The 18,177-nt window shown below is 43.9% G+C and overlaps 2 protein-coding genes across 4 annotated transcripts in view; both read right to left on the bottom strand.

Annotated features, from left to right (window-relative positions):
- LOC311025687 (uncharacterized protein) overlaps window positions 1–634 on the bottom strand; it is a gene marked incomplete at its 3' end in the record, with an annotated part of 4,466 nt that extends 3,832 nt beyond the window's left edge. Inside the window, exon 1 of the mRNA XM_084028757.1 lies at window positions 489–634. The remainder of the gene's footprint in view (window positions 1–488) is intronic.
- A 4,736-nt stretch (window positions 635–5,370) lies between these two features.
- jakmip2 (janus kinase and microtubule interacting protein 2) overlaps window positions 5,371–18,177 on the bottom strand; it is a 24,101-nt gene continuing 11,294 nt past the window's right edge. Inside the window, exons 3-25 of one of the 3 annotated variants that reach the window (XM_084028295.1) lie at window positions 17,496–17,746; window positions 16,360–16,614; window positions 15,842–16,084; window positions 14,940–15,149; window positions 13,326–13,424; window positions 13,094–13,240; window positions 12,862–13,002; window positions 12,370–12,426; window positions 12,172–12,294; window positions 11,897–12,025; window positions 11,667–11,750; window positions 11,021–11,083; window positions 10,589–10,687; window positions 9,911–10,012; window positions 9,617–9,670; window positions 9,464–9,529; window positions 9,307–9,375; window positions 9,059–9,136; window positions 8,744–8,794; window positions 8,371–8,526; window positions 8,197–8,262; window positions 7,869–7,945; window positions 6,783–6,952 (exon numbers count right to left, since the gene is read on the bottom strand). In XM_084028295.1, coding sequence (XP_083884421.1) covers window positions 7,895–7,945; window positions 8,197–8,262; window positions 8,371–8,526; window positions 8,744–8,794; window positions 9,059–9,136; window positions 9,307–9,375; window positions 9,464–9,529; window positions 9,617–9,670; window positions 9,911–10,012; window positions 10,589–10,687; window positions 11,021–11,083; window positions 11,667–11,750; window positions 11,897–12,025; window positions 12,172–12,294; window positions 12,370–12,426; window positions 12,862–13,002; window positions 13,094–13,240; window positions 13,326–13,424; window positions 14,940–15,149; window positions 15,842–16,084; window positions 16,360–16,614; window positions 17,496–17,624 — 2,472 coding nt within the window. In that variant the 5' untranslated portion in view covers window positions 17,625–17,746 and the 3' untranslated portion in view covers window positions 6,783–6,952; window positions 7,869–7,894. Of the gene's footprint in view, window positions 6,953–7,868; window positions 7,946–8,196; window positions 8,263–8,370; window positions 8,527–8,743; window positions 8,795–9,058; window positions 9,137–9,306; window positions 9,376–9,463; window positions 9,530–9,616; window positions 9,671–9,910; window positions 10,013–10,588; window positions 10,688–11,020; window positions 11,084–11,666; window positions 11,751–11,896; window positions 12,026–12,171; window positions 12,295–12,369; window positions 12,427–12,861; window positions 13,003–13,093; window positions 13,241–13,325; window positions 13,425–14,939; window positions 15,150–15,841; window positions 16,085–16,359; window positions 16,615–17,495; window positions 17,747–18,177 lie in introns of those variants that run through there. The other 2 variants (XM_084028296.1, XM_084028297.1) reach the window with 2 other exon arrangements.

The raw sequence follows: 18,177 nt of genomic DNA, 5'->3' as shown, positions 1-18,177 counted from the left end.
GTCCGCCCGGTCGCTGTCCTTTCAGCACCGCCTGAGGTTTGATCGTGGAAGTCAAGCTCAAAGCGAGGCGGACGCACTTCGGCTCCGGGCGAGCTGGAGTCGGTGTCTGTAGAGGGAGCTCGTCTCCGGGCCTTCGGGGCCGATTAGTGACTCACGCCAGCACAAATGAGACAGGATCGTGTCAGCGGCGAGGACAGACGTGCAGCTTTCAGGCAGCATCTCAAACTCACAGACTGCTGAGGGGAGCAGCGGGACTCAACACCGTCACTCCGTTAACAACAATGCGATTATGTAACGGCAGTAGATCAGCATGTTTCACAAGTTTGAGTAAAGGTCAAAATAGTCTCACTGGGACTTTTTGTCCGCTTCATGTATCGCTTTACATGAGGAGATATGTGACATTTCTCTGGAGCCACTACAAAGACATTATACACATGCCTCTTATAATTAAGATTAGCTTTCCTGACGAATCACATGACAATTATTACCTTTTTGTTCTGTTAAAATCCCAGTTAGAACCGTTGAGATTAAAAGTTGAACGAGTGAGGACAGTTCGGGACAGGATGGCTTTGGCTTTCACGCTGAGGTTGAGGCTTGGTGAAAAATTTCCATCAGCTGGATTAGAAATAAGCCAGCTGCCTCCCAGATCCCATTGAAGTGCTAAATGTGTGCGCCTGTGTGAGTCCACGGAGATGTGAAGGTCGTCACACTGGAGGCTATCGTGAAATCACTCGGGCCACATCCTCGCGTCTCACCTAACAGGTTGTCAGCCGCTGAAAAGAGCCTTTGTTGTTTTGCAGAGGGCCGCTTCATGGGGCCCGGCAGCAGAATGGGGCCCGGCAGCAGAGCCGGCATCCAGTATTTTCCTATCACACTCCTGCAGAAGGAACTAACTGTTTCAGTAGTTGTGTATTTGTAAGCCAGAGGGGATCTAACTGGCACCATTTCCCCTGTAGTTGTAATGCTGATGGCTCTAAAGATGTCATTATTTGTCAGATCGTATATGCATTACACATGTTGTTGTCGTATGATTTCATAGTGGCTGACATCTGTTTTACAGATGTTTTGACATTCAGAGCTTAAATGCAGGCCGAAATGAAAAAAAATGATCAAGCAATATATTCTGAAAAGACGGCTTAGCGGAGGAGGCCTGAAGCTGAGTAAAATATGATAAGTAGCTCTATTTCCACACATTCCTTGCTGAACACCACTGTCGCAGTTCCTGTGGCTCTGCTGGCATTCAGAGCAGCAACTTGTCTGACCAGCAGAAATTCCCCCTCACATGAATGTGATTAAAGCACCGAGGTTGGTGGAGATGCCGAGAGGCCGCTAGAATTCCCTGCCTGTGTGATTCTATGGTCTCTGTGTTGTAGGGCTGTCTGTGCTCACCAGTGTGCTGCTTGTGTTTACACAGTCAACGCTGGCAAAAGGAAGCTGAAAACATTCTTTGCATTTGCACACATGCAGCCACTTTGTGTTTTGGCTGGATGCACGTTCATACCCTGACACCAACCAGTTGGGATGAGAGTTTAATATTGTGTGAGGGAACAAGGACAGTGCTCAAAGGCTAGTGCAGATGTTTGTTTTACTGTGGTCGGGATGCAGCAGACTGACTGGGAGGCAGTGGAGCCATCAGCTCAAACTGTCTGGTTTTCAATGTCAGTGATGTCATGATAGCTGCAAACCATGAAAAAAAAAACATCCAGCCACTTGTTTATGTGGGTGAATTCTCCAGAGGTTCATTGTCAAATGAATCCCTCAGGGTACATAACGAGTGGTCTGGTATTTTTTCCAGTTCTGACCAAAGTTTTGGCATTGCACCTTTTGAATGACGTCCTGTGTCAAAGCTGTTTGGCACTCGCTCAAAGAAGCTCAATGACAGGATATCGCCCCGACTTCACGAGGCGTTCAAAGGCAGCAGCAGTGCAGGAACAAAGCAGGAGACAATCCCCCATCTACATATTAAAAATGGATGTAAGGTAGGCCGGCCAGTAAAGTGAAGACAACAGCTCTCATGTTGCCACTGGCTCGAGTTCATGTCCATCCAGGCATGAAAGGAAGACGGCAGACAGGGTTCGGCGAATTCCCTCTTAACGTATTTGGCACAAAAGGCCTAACGGCGAGTGAGACCTTTGAAGAAGTGGGGAAGTGGGCCACCGTTCCTCGGGCAAGTCAATGGGAGTTAAATCAGACAAGAAAGGAGAATGCATCAAGTCTGCAGGTTCCTAGAGGATTCTGCATTGGTAGACTCTATTCAAGACAGTAAATACTGCTAATAACGGCCTCTGCATGACACATATATTGCTGTATATTATTAGAAACAGACTTTTCCCTTTGTTATTCAGAGCGGTGGCAGAGGAGTAGCACACAGTCGCCAGCAGTGAACCTTTGGCAACATGCACAGGACAGGAGGAGAGAGCAAAAGGCTGATTTTCAAGCCAAAGAAGAAAGGAATGGCAAACCGAGGTCAAGGCTGCAGGAGAACACACACTTTTCACCGCTTTGCACTGTTGACTCACAGTCCTGGAAACGAATCTCTGCTCTCACGTCTGTTAGAAAGATGAATATCAACAACCAAGTGAGTTGCCGGTCTAACATGTTTAGTACGAGCCTTGAAGTCGGTATCGCTAAGCAGCTGAACGGAGCAGCTGCATCCGCCGGCCACGGTTTGGCTGCCGACCAGCTGCTGCTGAAATAAGGTTAAAGAGCCTCCGAGGATGTGCTGTCGGGCTCTCATGTCATCTAGTATGACTAGCAATCATCTCTGCCAGGTCCATCATGCGATGGGTATCGTGTGCGTGGGTCCGTGAGTGAGTGAGTGTGCACCTCTGTGTCTGTCCATGGCTAATCTTGCATCCTGTTGCTGCAAACTGCGTGATATTTTGGGTGCTCCTGGTTGTAATGACTCACACTTTCTCAAATCGTCTTTAATGCCTGTTTTATACTGGCTTTATCTGAACCGGGTCCCTGGCCGGCAGTGGCCGACCCCCAGGCCACTACTCTACACTGTTTCCACTGTTTGGCTAAGAGCTAACAGAACTCCCGGTACACACACACACTGTTATCTCTCAGCCGCTGCTGCGGATCACTTTTACCGTTTTGGACGGTATGTTTGTCTAACCGTTAACAGCTAATGGAATTTGCAGGACACACACTCTACTGTACCTCACCGCAACTCAGCCGCTGCTAAGCAGGCAGGCAGCTCGGTGAGTTTAACGTCTGCGTACGTTGCACTTGTTTTTGAATTTGGATGAAGTGTTTTACGATGCCTTACAGATCACTGGTGTCTAGACGGGCGTTCACACTATTATGGGTTGTATTAATTCAATCACACAACACAGCAGTGGTCATTGCAGACTCAGATCTGAGTGCACCTTACAAGTTCAAATAGGAGTTTTGAACCGTCGACAAAAGGGTTTCAGCTGAATTTCTGGGCTGAAAAAGCATCTGCAGAGAAAGCGGTTCCTATTCGCACACAACAAATATACATTTTAGGTTTATTTGTTCAGTAGCTGAGAAACATGTAGAATATAGATCACAAACTCTTCATGAGTTTCACGTTTTAAAATGAGACTTTTAAAACAGATTTAAATGGCAGTTATTCAGTTAGTCGGTGAACAGTATAACCTCTGAGCGTGTCCTCCGTGTGGCTGCGGAGAGGAGGAGGAGGGACAGAAGTGCTTTCCTGACAGACATCCTTTGGCTACAACACAAAATCTGGCTGGACCTCTGTTCTCTGCTGGCTTGGCAAGGACAGTCAAAAGTAAAGTGAAAAGACAGACCGACGTCCTGGACTGACCCAGCACTGTTTCCTGTGAGACAACTGAAGCCTTCACTGCTTCAGTGTAGAAGGTTTGATTATTCTGGTAATATCCCACAAACGTTCCAGAACACTGAACCCTTGTATGTTGGAGCTGTTGTTATTAATTCATTTATCACAAGCTTTATAGAAAATAATGACATTTGAGCTGAAGAATACTATTGACCCGTATCAGCAAACACCAGCAGCAGCTATGCTATTGCTATTTGTGTGTGAAATGTTCAGTGCACATCGGATGGAAGAATAACCGATAGCAGCCACTGATTCAAGCCTGGCCTCTTCCTGACCTGAACAAAACAGAGCCCCATTAGCAGGACCAACCGATGACAGCTGCACTAACCGACCCCGACAGGAGTCAGCCATAAGATGCAACACAAACAACAACATGGTGAGAACCCTAAAATGAAAGTAAAGATACCACAGACTGATAAATGATGACCTTGGACGCAGTGGATGACAAAACAAATCCATGTCTCGGAGCATTTTAAGTCAATAGAGAGCTCCAGCTATTAAAGGGACCGTGTGGAGAGTTTGCTGTGTCAACGGCTGTTTCCGAGGACAGGAATGAATTTTTAACCTCGGTTTTTAAGCCACCATAGATAAGAAGTCCTTAAAGTGCTCGGAAAAAAGATGAAAATTGCTCCATCAGCAAGAAGGTGACAGGACCGACAGCTCTAGAAAAACGTATGCAAGATTATGAACGATCTATGAGAGAATTGTGTCACATTTAGCTGCCATTATTCTGTAACTAATGCTGAGTTTGGAAGAAAAGTAACACTGAAGGAAAAATATAAGAATAGTTAAAAAAAAATGCTCACCTTCAACACAAAACCCTTACCAAGCACACCTGTAATAAAGATGCAAAAAGAAGACAATTTATTGTTCAAGGTCAAAGGCCATGGTTTTTTTAATTATTTTTTTTACAGCATTACTCCGTTTTTCTGTAATAATCTAGATGAAAGTATAGTAGGAGGGGTTCAATTCTCGCTGGAAGACAGACGGGATAAAGATTAAAAAAAATATACATTACATTATACGATAATATCGCCTGAAAAAAATATTGTTAAAAAGGAACAGACAAGCGGAAAATGGGGGAAAGTGCATTTAAGGCAACTAGCTGAGTTTGCACGAAAATAGTCTCAGTCCTTCCCCTTGGTAAAGTGAACAGAGTGGGTCAATGTTACCGTCCGCTATGTAACAGGATGCACAGACACACTAGACCTGTGAATGGAGCCAGATGGGTGCTGGCAGATACGCTAGTATGTAGGGAACAAGCATGGTCATCTAGTAAATATTGCAGGGACCAGGCAGAAAGCTGGACGTGGAGAGAAGTGGAGCAGGTGTAGTGTTGCATTCACTTTCTCCTGTTTCATTCTGGGGAGGTGACAAGTGTAGAGTGTGTAGAGTGGGTTATTAGTATCAAAGACATTATTGTTAGTAAAAAAAACAGGAGTGGAGAGAGAACCTGCAGGGACCATGAAATGGATGCAGTTATAATGCTTTGTTGTGGTTATGAATCTGATTCATTTAGCTGTTGTCTAAGGGAACACTGATATACTGTTAGATTTACGAGTTGAGAAAGATATTTTTATGTGGTATTCTGAAAATATTTACAAGTTTGTTCAAAGATCATGTTACCTTAAAGGGCAAATTGAAAGTCGCTGTGGTGAAATCAGCGCCCCCTGCTGGGCCAACCGGAGCAGCACATCCTTAGACAGTAGTTTAATAAATACAGTACGCTGCGCAGGAGAGAGGGACGGAGAACGAAAAAGGGAGGCAAATATTTCACTATTCCACATTCATATTCCAACGATTTATCAGTTATAATCTTCAAGGAAATAAAATTCATCTTTGCAGCCATCACCACAATAAAACAGAGCAATTTATACCCCTTTAAGTCATTTATAAACTACATCAACTGTTCAAGCTGCTTCAGAGAGTCAAATAAAAACCGAAACTATTCACAGAAATAAAAAGGGGAGAGACTACGTGGAAATCATTTCCGACACATGTACATATCAACAAATGCATATATATTACAGTACAGAATAGGGACGTCGTTCAGTGGAAATCTTGGGACAGAGTATATGAGTGGTAGGAGCTGTAAAAAAAAGAAAGATAACCAGAGAGTAAAGCTCTTACAGTCCGCTGGTTTTTCAGAAAAGCAGTTTGACAATGTGTGGAGATCCAGGCTGAGTGGAGCTGGATCGGAGTGTCATTTCCCCACCGTGATCTTTCAGTTCTCTTTTTACCTTTCTTCACTCAAGCCTGTGATGCATGTAGACGTGTCAACCTGAGTGTCCCGATTCCCCCTTTCAGTGTCTGTACACACCGCTCCGTCTCTCATCCAGGTATAACCTCTGGAGAGTCCGAGCAGAGTGCGTGAGCACCGTCCTGGGAACGGTGAGGGCAGGCCGGCCGGTGACACAACATGTCCCATCGTAATCCCGAGACCAGTAACGGCCTCTGGGCTCGGTGGGGGCCCTGAGTTGGCTCGCCTCTATTCACCGAGAGGTTGCACTCGTGAAGAACGTCCTTCCGGGTTTGGAAAGGAAAGAAGAGAAGTTGTGGTCCGACGGGTTTGTTTGCCTCGTTGTCCGTTTGTGTGGCTAAACGTTGGTGAATGACATATTATTACCCTGCATGGCAGAGACAACATTTCCCAGGCTTTGGTTTTTTGGATTTGTCAAAGCGTGTGTGTGTGTGTGTGTGTGTGTGTGTGTGCATGCATTTGTATATGCATGCGTGTCCGTGTGACTGTGTGTCCTTAGGTCTATGTGTGTGCAGCTACTGTGAGTGTCGCTCTAATTGTGTGTCATTCTTGCAGCCTGTTGCAGTTCTCCCAGCTGTTTGGAGACGTTTAATGTCCAACACCACGCTCAAAAAGAAAACAGAAAATAAACCCAAAAAGTCTTCCTGGGCAGTATCCTGAGAACCCCACCCCCATTTAAAAACAAAGGATAAAATCTGGAGTGAGAACGTCCATGGCCAACACACGACACGTTCACCTACACTGACAGCAGTCACTGACGTTATGACACGAGCAGCCACGGCTAAGGGCATCGTCTCACACACGTCCAGAAAATAAATAACACTGCAGTCACAAACAAGATCTCCAAGCTGACACACCACCTGCCGGACAGACAGAGAGAGGGAGGAGTCACAAAGAATTAGTTAGAATTAGTCATTTAAAACACTGCATGTTTTTATTATGCTTAGAAATCATTATATTATGGTTTTAGTAAGAAAGTCATTAAGCTTTTATTTTTCTACATTTCTCTCAAGCGTTGACATCACTTTTAATAGACTTTTAACATGTGTTTAATTTCCTGAAAGACCATTTACAAACCCCGAAGATATTTTAAAAAACACAAAATACAGAAGAGAGGGAGATCTGGTGATGTTGACGGCACCGTTTTCTGCCCCGAAACCTTTCAATAAGTAAGAAATGACATGCTGATGTTAACAGAAATGCCTGAGTGGAAAGATGTGGAGAATCCAAAGATAAAGAAGGAATGATGAAGTTGAATATATTTAAATTAAGACGAGGTGAAGCCACTAAATGTGTGGGGAGGGGGGGAGAGTGAGCAAACCAGGGTCAAATACTGTGTGCTTATGAAAAGCCCTGAGCCTCCCATTGTGAGAACAAAACGTCAGTTTCTTTGGTTTGTAGTTTCCTTTTATTTTATTGTATATTTCTACTCTCACACTGGCTAATGCAGTGTATACATTAAATTGTGACACACTAGGCTGATGCATAAATACTAAATTAGATTACTATTTTTCATAAATCCTGTGCTTTTATTCTGAAGGTCATAAACCCATATTAGAAAGTCTTAATAATGCTGCAGACATGCACGTCGAGTGCTCGTCAAGGCCAATTCAGGCTCTGTGGCCAGAGAATTCCCAGCACTGTACTTTGGCGGCTGCATGAAGCCAAAACACTTGCTCTGCAGCGTCTGCTGCTTTAATGGGAAAGTATTTGACCGAGGTCCGGGAGAGAGACTGTGGTGGTCTGAACTTCCTACTCAAGGCCCTCAGGACTCACCTCTGCTACAGGACACGCCAAAGACTTCAAGGCCAAAGGATAAAGGCAAGAGAAAAGAACAAGAACAGAAACAAAAACTGGAGAGAGAAGGAAAGAACGAGACGAAGGAGGGACAAAGAAAGCGAGAGAATTAGAGGAACAATCGAGACATGTTAGTAACAGCAGAGACAGAAACTGAGCTTCACTGTACCGGGAATGCAAGAATCGGCATTTTATTGTGGGAGTGGTCTCATATACAGAATGTGAAAGTACACTGTGATCCCACAGGCTGAAAAATCCCCAAATACTTGCTTTTTGTTTTGTATTTACAGAAAGACATGAAAGCTACCTTTTCCTCCAGGTCTTTAATTTGCCTCCTCTGGATTTCCGTCTTGTCTTCAAGGTCACGAATTCTCTGCAAATATTCAGAGAGGTTATGAAGTGAGGGGTCAAGAGAGAGATTGCAGACGTCCAAACGAAGCACACAAACCACACGGAGCTCTTTCAGCCAGCAGAGACACACCTGGTGGGCCTGGTGCAGCAGCTCCATCCTCTCCTGGAGGATCTGACAGTCGTACTCTCGACTCTTCCTCAGCATCTGCCTCCTCAGCTTCTCCACCGCCGACCGCAGCTCGTCCTTCTGGAGTTCATCCAGAGGCTCGCCGTACTTGATCACCTGCTGAGAGAGGAAAAGGCATCAGACACAGTGGATACATTTAAAACGTTCAATTTCTATTCATTCCAGTGGACACACATGGCAGGTACATACATGACATTTGACCTCTAACCCATCCTCAGCATTAGTTGCAGTTTTGACGTTTCACAAGATAACAACATCATTCTATGTATGACATTCACAGTATTTTTCATTGTGATAAGTCTGTGAAATGAAGCACCTTGTCCTGTTGCAGGGCGTTGTATAACGTTGCTTCCAACTCCTGGATTTGCTGTTGGGAAACACGAAAACACGTTTTATGTCATACACGCAAAAATATGTACAACCCATCAACCCTCATAACTACTAAATGTATAACCGCAACCCTTCACCTAAATGTGTCATGATTCTAACCACACCCCTAAAATCAAGTCTTAACCCGCTAAATAAAGTAGAAACCTTGTGAGGATGTGATCGTCCAACGGTCTGATTGTGACTGTGAACAGATTCTGACCCCACAAAGGGATGTATACAGGTTACATTAACACACTCGTACCATGTAGGCCTGATCCAGGGCCTGTTTTCTGTAGTCCAGCTCCTCTTCTAGATACCCTTTCTGTTTACAGAACATCTCCTGTACAGAATAAGCAGGTAAAACAGACGCTGGGTGAAGCAGTTCATTGCAACAGAATGCTTTATATTTTTGCTTTATATTGTTTTTTTTATTTATAATTAGCATTTTTTAAAAGATAAATAAACAAATACAAAACTCAACAAAACAAATATTGTAAGTGTTTGACTCACCATCTCTATCTCCAGGTCCATCATCTTCTGGTGCAGCGCTGCCTCCGTCCCCTCAATCTGTTGAATCCACTAGAGGGCAGCAAAGGGCAAAACGTGAGTCAGCACAAAGTCTTCTCTGTGTTGATTTCTTCGTGTTATCAGAAGAAATAGAACTTACCTTTTCTGCGAGGGACAAAACCGTGCTGGCCTGAATAATAGCCACTTGCTCCTCATTTCTTAAGTTCTATACAAAGGAGAAAAGAAAACATACATTAATAAAGTGCCTTTTTTTAGCATCGTATGTTTATATGTTAAATTCCATATGCATTACCCCATTGTCTCCCAGGATATCTAGAAGTTTTATGAGATCTGGTATGCACACATCCTGCAAAGAAAAACAGAATAAAAACCTATCAGGAGCACACAAAGACATTTTCCACTGTGAAATAACAATAATAATTTGTTTGTATAAACTTGACTAAAATCAGAAGACGCTGCTCTTGAAAAAGGGATCAAAAACACATGGATCTTCACAGTTTCAAGCTGGCTATAAGAATTGTGGGATCCATCACAGTGGGATCTCTTGCTCTCATACATTATGATTAGTCAGCCCCTCTCTGCCTACCTTGACCCCCTCCTTCATGCAGTAGATCTGCAGGGCGCTGACTCCCTCCGAGAAGGGATGCATCCTCAGGTGGTTGAACGGAGGGGACTTCCTCTCGCGCTCCTACGACAACAGAAGTATATTTATGATGCAAAGGCTGTGCTGCGACTGAAACTCTCCTCAGGAGTCCCTCTTGTCTGTGTCGGCCCTGGAGGAAACGGTATTTCCTCTTTCACTGGCTTGTTTCAGACGGCCGTCTTCAGACAGCAGAAAACCAATGCTGACATTTAGAGCCAAATAAAGTCGATCCTCGTCTCCTCTTCCGTCACTTTATTTCTCTGCGCCTGATGTTTCAGTAGGGGGCGCTCTTCACTTTGCTCAGCCATGAAAATGCTGACTCCCCATATTTCAGACGAATTGCTACTGCTGTCGCCATCTGACGAAGCATCAGACGATCGCAGGAAAGCCTTTAATTACAATTAAGGATAACTCCCTGTGATCAGTACTGTTTTCTGCTCTCTGCTCACTAGGGGGCAGCTTAGACCCTCCCGAGCTGCCGTCTGTATCTGCACTGCAGCACAGATGGAAGACCAGTATCGGCTAATCATCAGCCTCACTGGCAGTCTGGGGGGCCGCCTGCCTAACATGGCTAACTTGATTTCAACACTACTTTAACCGAGGAGACCCTCCGTGACTCACCTCCAGCTCCAGAATCCTAAACTCTAACAGTTCATTCTGATCTTTGGAGTCTTGTAGTTCCTGTTGCAGCCGACTGCAGTCCGAGTCCAACTTTTCCACCTGGACACCAACGAGAGGCAGTAAGTTATGAAATATGATGGAGGTCACGTCATAGCTGTATGAGACTTCCTCCAGGTTGTAAGGCTTTAAATGATGCTACTGACCAAATGTACCAGCTGGGATTGGTGTTAAAACACTGATAACAAAAATAGCTTTTCAGACAATAATATAATAATGTGACGGGCACAGAAGACGGTAACTAACACTGACTATCAGGGCAACAAAATACACATAAGAGTCTTTGAATGATACTTCTTCAACAATGTAATCCACACAAATATAATGAGAAACACCAACGCTGTTTGATTATTGGGGAATTAAACGGAGTCCAACCTTCTCTAAAAGCTCCTGATTCCTTCGTAAGAAGAGCTGCTTCTCCTCCACCCATTTGGAGTCCTGATGGAGGACAGACACACATCATTGCATTAAATCAAAGTCATTTAAAGAAAGTAGAAATATGATTAAACACATTTTATTTCAAGAGATATCCCCAGGTAAGCTAAGCAGTGATGGAGGGACATCAACGTACATCAAAGTGCTGATTCATTTTCTTTTAATTCAATCTTTTCTCTTGTTGAATACTTTTCCCTCTATGAGGAAATCAAATGCAGCATATTCAACATATTTCTTATACATGCAATGTGTCCTTGTGACTATAGCCTTCAGTTTGGTATTTTATCAGTGATTAAACGTCAAACAGATCCTTCAATGTCACACAAGTTAATGTTTTCACTACATCAAGGGTTCCTTTTGTAACTTATTAACGTTAAAAAACATCTAAGGACCACCTCTCCAAATAAATCAGCTAAGGACCAAAATAAATATTCTATATTTTAGAAAATGTTAAATTTAATTCCGGGTCATATTTCCTCAGGTAAATGCTTTGGGGTGAGATTTGCCTCACACATCACAGTTATTATACTGTATGGTAATCCTGTGGTTCTGTCCCGCCCTACATGCTTGAGCTTGTGTGTCCTACCTGTCCCTTCGTGGTCACTTCCTTCTCCAAGTCCTCGATTTTGGCTTTATACCTGAGAACGTCTCCTTGCAGCTGCTCCTGAGCCTGAAACATGAGCAAAACCTGCCGTTAACCACTAGAGCACCGTTTCTCAAGTGGGGGTTTACATGGAGTGTTTTATACAACACCAGACAAGTGCTTACATCATTATTTAAATATCAAAAACAATCATTTTCTCAGTGCGTACGTACCTTGGCTTCCATCTCAGCGTCCAGAATGCCTCCTTTCTGTTCCTGCAGCAGGGCGTAGGCTCGCTGTAAGGCCTGGTACTCCCTGGTCAGCTGACGGAAACGCAGCTCCGACTCCTCGTTGGCCAGACCCTGGTGAGACACACAGGTAAGGGGTCAAAGACTATGGCTGAATGGGTTTACAGCACATCCCTATGCAGATGTAACTGAAAGGATGTGATAGTGAATTAAAACAGAAGGTAGTAGAACATGTTGACGAACACGAAGCGAGTTCTCACCTCCTCCAGGTCTTCATCGGGAGTAGCAGGAGTTCTGTCGGTCCGGAACGAAGCCACTGAAGACGTCTCCGAGTCCATAGACTCTTCATCGTACCCGAAGTAGGTGTCTACTACAATGTGCCTCTGCAGAGAAGGATGGAGCATTTACAAAACGTCTCTCTATAACAGTAACCGACGAATGAACTGAGTTCTCTCTACCTTTATTGGCCTCGAACTTCTTTTATGTCTTTTCTTTCTCAGTAGTTTTTCTCGGTCCTGGAAAAAAACGGACAAATGGAAATGAGATAAGACATCACTGTGATCCATTTTTCTTTTTAAAACAAAATCAATGACAACACATCACTGAAAAGAAGGTTTCTTAATTCCCATATCATATGACAGTATCATATTGTTTTTAAATCTGAGCTCTGGATTTTCAGTCTGATCATTAAGGATAATACTGTTTGTAAAATAAGCTACTTGTGGTTAAATGTACATTTAGTTGGTACAACATTGGTGGCAACTTTCAGGTTATCCTCGACTGCAGAATATAGCTGGTGTGCAAAAAGTAGCATGAATAATGGATATATTAACAGAAATGATGCTAAATGTTCATATGCGCTCCTGATCGACCCCCATATCACCCAACTGTCTACAAATGACTGAAAAGACCAGACAGCTGCACCCTCATGATACGGAGGGGAAACATACTCTCGTCAGCTCATCAATCATGTTTTGTTGCTCCAGGACTTGAAGCTTGAGAAAGGCTATTTCCTGGTCATCGTGTGCTTGGTCCAGGTCATTCAGAGATTTCAGCTTCTTCAGTGGAGGATGGGAGCTGATCTTCTCCTTCTGCAGACACAACAGGGAGGATCACAGATCACTATCTCCACCTAGAAATCCCTCTCTCAATGTATATATAGTGTGACTCTGTGCTGCTGACCATCTCATGGTTCTCCCTGGCCAGGCTCTTGAGTTTCTCCTCCAGCTTCTGGATGGTCTGAGTCAAATCGTCATTCCTCCGACTCATCAGCTTGTTCTTCTCCAGCAGTGGCTTACACTGCTTCTCTGACTCTCGAGCTCGCTTCAGCTGGTGGGGGAGGAAAGGGACACGAGGATATAGTGTGACTGATGTGAGGAGATTTGAGGAAAGGCAGAAAGATACCAGGTCGTACCAGTTCATTCCTCTCGTCCGCCAGCAGGGAGTTGCGGTCCTCTAATTTGCGTATAGTCGAGTTGAGGTCAGCAATGCGCCTCTGGTTTCTCCTCAAGTCCTGAAACAAACGACAATTTATCATCTCATTAATCCCCTTGTTTGCCAGGCAAAGACCAAAATGACTACATTTCTAACTACAGGCCCAGTGCCATTCTATTAGTTGAAACAAAACTACCACATCATGCTGGATGTTGCAAGAAGCTGACCATATGTATATAAATATATGTATATCAATGATTAAATGAGAAGTGTGGTTTCTTAGGCAGGTTCCCCAAAGATGTCGATGTGTAGATTGGTGATAAATGATGAGTCAGGCAGGTGGAATGAGAATAATCTTTATTTAAACAGATATCAAGCCTGCGTCTGAAACCGTGTGCACACTTGGTTGTTCCGAATCCCTGACAGAGTCCTTCCTAGAGTCTCTGCACCTGTTCCACCTGGGAAGTCCTTTCCTGCTCTCGAATCTAAGGAAATACGGCGCTCCCTCCCACATGTCTGTCTTTTAAAGCCCTCTACTTCCTGATCGGCCTTCTTCTCGCTCATCCTGACACCTGAGTACATTTATCCCTGTCCTCTCCAATGGAAGAGCGAGGTTCAGGCACTCCATCCTAAAGCTATATTTTGTTCTTATAAGGGCATGTTTTGTTCAGCCATTTAGGCAGCAAAATGATACTTAGTTACTCCCTTATATGGGCTTTCCTTCCTATAGCTGGTGTGTAACGCACTCACAAAGAGAGACATCACTTATTTATGCCTCAGGGCCTCATCAGACAGCTTAATTTACAGCTAGGCCTCCTCTCATCTTCCTCCGCACCTAAACATTCCTTACACCTTCACTCATGCAACATCTGGGTGCAGTTAAGTCCCAACTAGAATGTGTTGTTGTTCAACTGACCGTTGAACTGACCAGATACTTTACCGCGTCTGTTAACTTTTAATTATAATGCGCTCGTGTTCATAAATTCAGAATACTTCTAGTGCTGATAGTAATACTTTCTACTAGCGCGTGAGCGCTCAGATTAATAATTGTAGGCGTATTCTTGTTGTTATTTATAAACGATCGATATATATTTCATTTTGCTGTCACTTCAACTTAAATTCGACTGTGAAAACCTGCAGTTGAATCTGGCTCTTTAGTCGGGTGTTCGGGGTCAGCCCTCCTCTCTGCAAGTCATCGTTTGATCAGCAGAATCCCATTTGAGCGTGCAATCCCGATAATGTGTGCATCAATTGTAGATAATTGTGAAGTCAGCTTTTGAATATATTGCTCCTCTGCAAGGAGCCAATAGGAGCCAGTATGAGGATGTAGAGAGGCTGAGCTCGGGGGATTCAGACTGCCAAACAGGAGCGTGAGCAGCTTTGATAATGACGATGGCTGGCTCCAATAGTTACACAAGTTGTTACACAATCAGCCATCGCACGCTGGTGCTTGAGATATACAGTATCCGAAGGCTAAAGCAAAGAGGAAAACATGTGGTTCAAGGTTCCCGGTTTGTCTGAAATGAATAGATATTGATGTTTGATGTGAACGAGTGGAGCGTGGACCTTCTCCTGGCTGTCGGTGTCTACTTACTGGGCTCCCACAGTGCTCAGCTCCGTCCCCGGCTCGGCCCGGGATCTCTCTCTTCGGGCTCCCCAGGCCGCACTCCGCCTCCTTGACGAGGAACAGTTGTTCGTCCAGGGCGTCCTTCTGAAGCTGCAGCTTCTGTAAGAAGCCCGACGTTGAATCCATTTCCTTCTCCAGGGAAAAGATGGTGCGGTCTTTAGATTTGATTTCATCCACCTACAGTGAAGGGCAAGGGAATAATCAATTATTTCAGAAAATTGCACTTATTCCTGTTGAAGATGTCTTTTTATTACAATTTCCATTTTCGCTCTGCTGTAGCTAACTTTTTACAATCACCTTGTAAAAAGACAAAGACAGTTTTATTAAGTTGAGAGTCTCAAGAGAGTAAAAATAAGAAACTATCTGATACCTTTATCAGTGCAATTGTAAGGAAAATAAATAAGTATAACGAAGTTTAAGTAAACAGTACAATTTATTAATTGCTTATACTGCACTGTAATTTGATTCCTTTGATATTCTTGTTATTTTTTATTTTTATTGTATTTGCTTGTTTTTAGTTTTTAGAATTATATATATTTGTGTGTTTCTTTCCAAATGCTTTTAACGTTTTATGTAAAGCACTTTGAATTACCTTGTTGTTTAAAGGTGCTTGTTGTGGCTCCTTTGGGAATATCATATAGTTTACTGTATGTATGAAAAGTGTACAACGTAGTACACAAGAAGTATGCAGTACTTTACCATTAATGTCCCAGTGAAATAGAATACTTCAGCGGCGTTCAGTTACAAAAAGGATTCAAATCAAATATGTTTGGAGGACTAAAAAGTGTGAGTGTGCTCCACACACACACACACACAACACACACACACACACACACACACACACACACACACACAGTGTCTGTGCGTACCAGCCTGCGGATGTCCTTCTCACAGTCCCACTTGATCTTGGAGATCTGCTCCTGGTGGATTTGGTGCTCCACCCTCAGGTCGCCGGCCTTCATCTTGTCCGACTGGATCATGTTGCTCAGAGCCTCGTCGGTCTGCTTCTTCGCGTTCTTCAGCTCCACGATCTCCTGCAGGAGCTTCACTCTCTCCTGGTCAAAGAAGCGGCGTGCGTCCTCCTTGGCCTCCAGGGTCAGGGCTGTGCGCACCTGAAGAAGCATGAGAGGGAGAGAAAGAGGAAGGTTTTTCATGTGGCTTGGCAGCATCTCCACAGAACATCAGGGAGGTTTTTTTTTAGATTATCTGGGGACAGAAAAAGTGAGTAATGAGTATTCATTTCAAGGGCTCCCCCCGTCTGGAGCTTTTTCTCAGAAGTGAAGGTGACTGTCCTGCCCTGTGCCAAGTCCTGGTTTAGTTCCACAGCAACGTTTTTGGGTGAAATGTGCTTTATTTCTGCTCCACTGCCCTTTTTTCTCAGCCTCACCTTCTCTCCGCTGCCATCCCGCATGGCGTTCAGCGCCGCTTTGAGCCTCTGGTTCTCCTGGTCTTTGATTTTGGCGTGGCGGGCCAGCTCCTGTTCATGCTGCCGCGTCAGGTTCTCCCTCAGAGCCTGGAGCTCTTTTTGCTTTTCCTCGTGCCACTTGGCCCGCTGCTCCGTCAACATGGCCGTGTGACGGTGCTGCTCCTGCTCTCGCACCCGCTTCACCTCCTGAAGCTTGTCGCGCTCCAGTTTGCTCACCTTCGAGAGGAGACGAGGACGAAGAGGAGAATTTTATTTTTTCAACAAAAAAAACAGCATATTTACTACTTTATTTCAATCGTCGTTTTTTTACATATTTGACTCTCTGGTTTATTATCCTTTTAATTCTAACTGCTTTAGTAAAGGTTGGAAGGTCAATAATATTGTGTTTGTGACAACCAGCCATGAATTCAAGGGGGAAGCAACATGACAAATGATATTTCCTGTAATTATATACATTTATGTGAATCCAGGAAATACCCAAGTATATTGGTCCTCATTCTTTCCATAATAATGGTAGTATAAGAAAAAACATTACACGTGCCTTTGACATTGCTGCAGTTCTAAAGCACTAACCCTATAATCACACTTAGTTCTCTTGAGAACTGATAGTTCATGATAAATGATGCCTTTACTACATCAAGCACTGCCCTATCTTTGACTCAAATTTAGAAGATTAACTGCAAATAAATCTCAGACCAAATCATTTTGTTTTTATAAAAAAGGGAGGTGTTCCCACTCTTTACGCCTTTGCATGAATGAAAACATAAAATCATGATCATATCATCAATGATGATAATGTGTCAAAGGGTTCGAGGGGAGTCTTACTGTGAAATCATCCATTAACTGGACATGTGTCATACATGCAGGACACCTAAACATACAGGTGGGTCTTCGTGAGAACATGTACTTCAGACCTGGTTAACGCGGTACAACGTGTCCTGCTGTTAAAAATAAACCTTCATTTATTGAGTGGCTTTCTGAAAAACATAGAAACCAGTGTGACCAGACTTTGTGTGTTGAGGTTTAAATCGACGAAGCTTACATTGATGGTGTGCTACACTATATTCAGAGCATATATATACAGAGTTGTAGAGTACCTTGCATTTTTCTTGGTGTAGCTCTATCTGAATGTCAGTCAGCTTGGACCGGAGATCTTCGTTGGCTGCCTGCAGGGCAGAGATGAGCGCTTCGGGCTTCTCGCTCTTCGTACGCCCTTTCTTGGCCATTGAGTCAAATACTAGAGATGCTCTTCTAATGCTTTCATTGAGACCTCACAGAAACTTTCCAAGGCGCTCCCGATGGTTTCCAGTTTCTCCTCTTCCTCATTCTCCTAGCAGAAGACGAGGGGCTTGGGAGTGGAGGAGACAGAGAGGGACACGATGAGACAACGTTTGTTAGAGTTTGTGATGTTTAGCAGGAATAATGTTCACTGACTTAGTTCACAGGTCAGTCAAGCATTTTGGGTAACGTAGGAAAGCATTAAAATATGAAATACATTGCCTCCGTTTCCTCTTCCTGTTGTTTATGTTATATAATACCAATGCTAAAGTGGAGTGCTCTTGTGACCCCAAAGTGATTAGAATGTATTCTATGGGGAACATGAATGTATCCTGTGGGGAACATGAATGTCTCGACCACATTTCTGGTCATCCATCCAACGGTTGTAGAGACACAAGAACCCTGTCAAACTCATGGTGTTGCTAAAGGCCAAGTCAGGGAACCATCAACCCTTTGAACTCAAATTTCACATTCATTCAGCAAATAGTGGACCAAAGTGCT

Source organism: Eutrigla gurnardus, assembly GCF_963514095.1.
Source record: "Eutrigla gurnardus genome assembly, chromosome: 15".
Classification (NCBI taxonomy): domain Eukaryota; kingdom Metazoa; phylum Chordata; class Actinopteri; order Perciformes; family Triglidae; genus Eutrigla; species Eutrigla gurnardus.
This window is presented reverse-complemented; position numbering and strand designations above follow the sequence as displayed.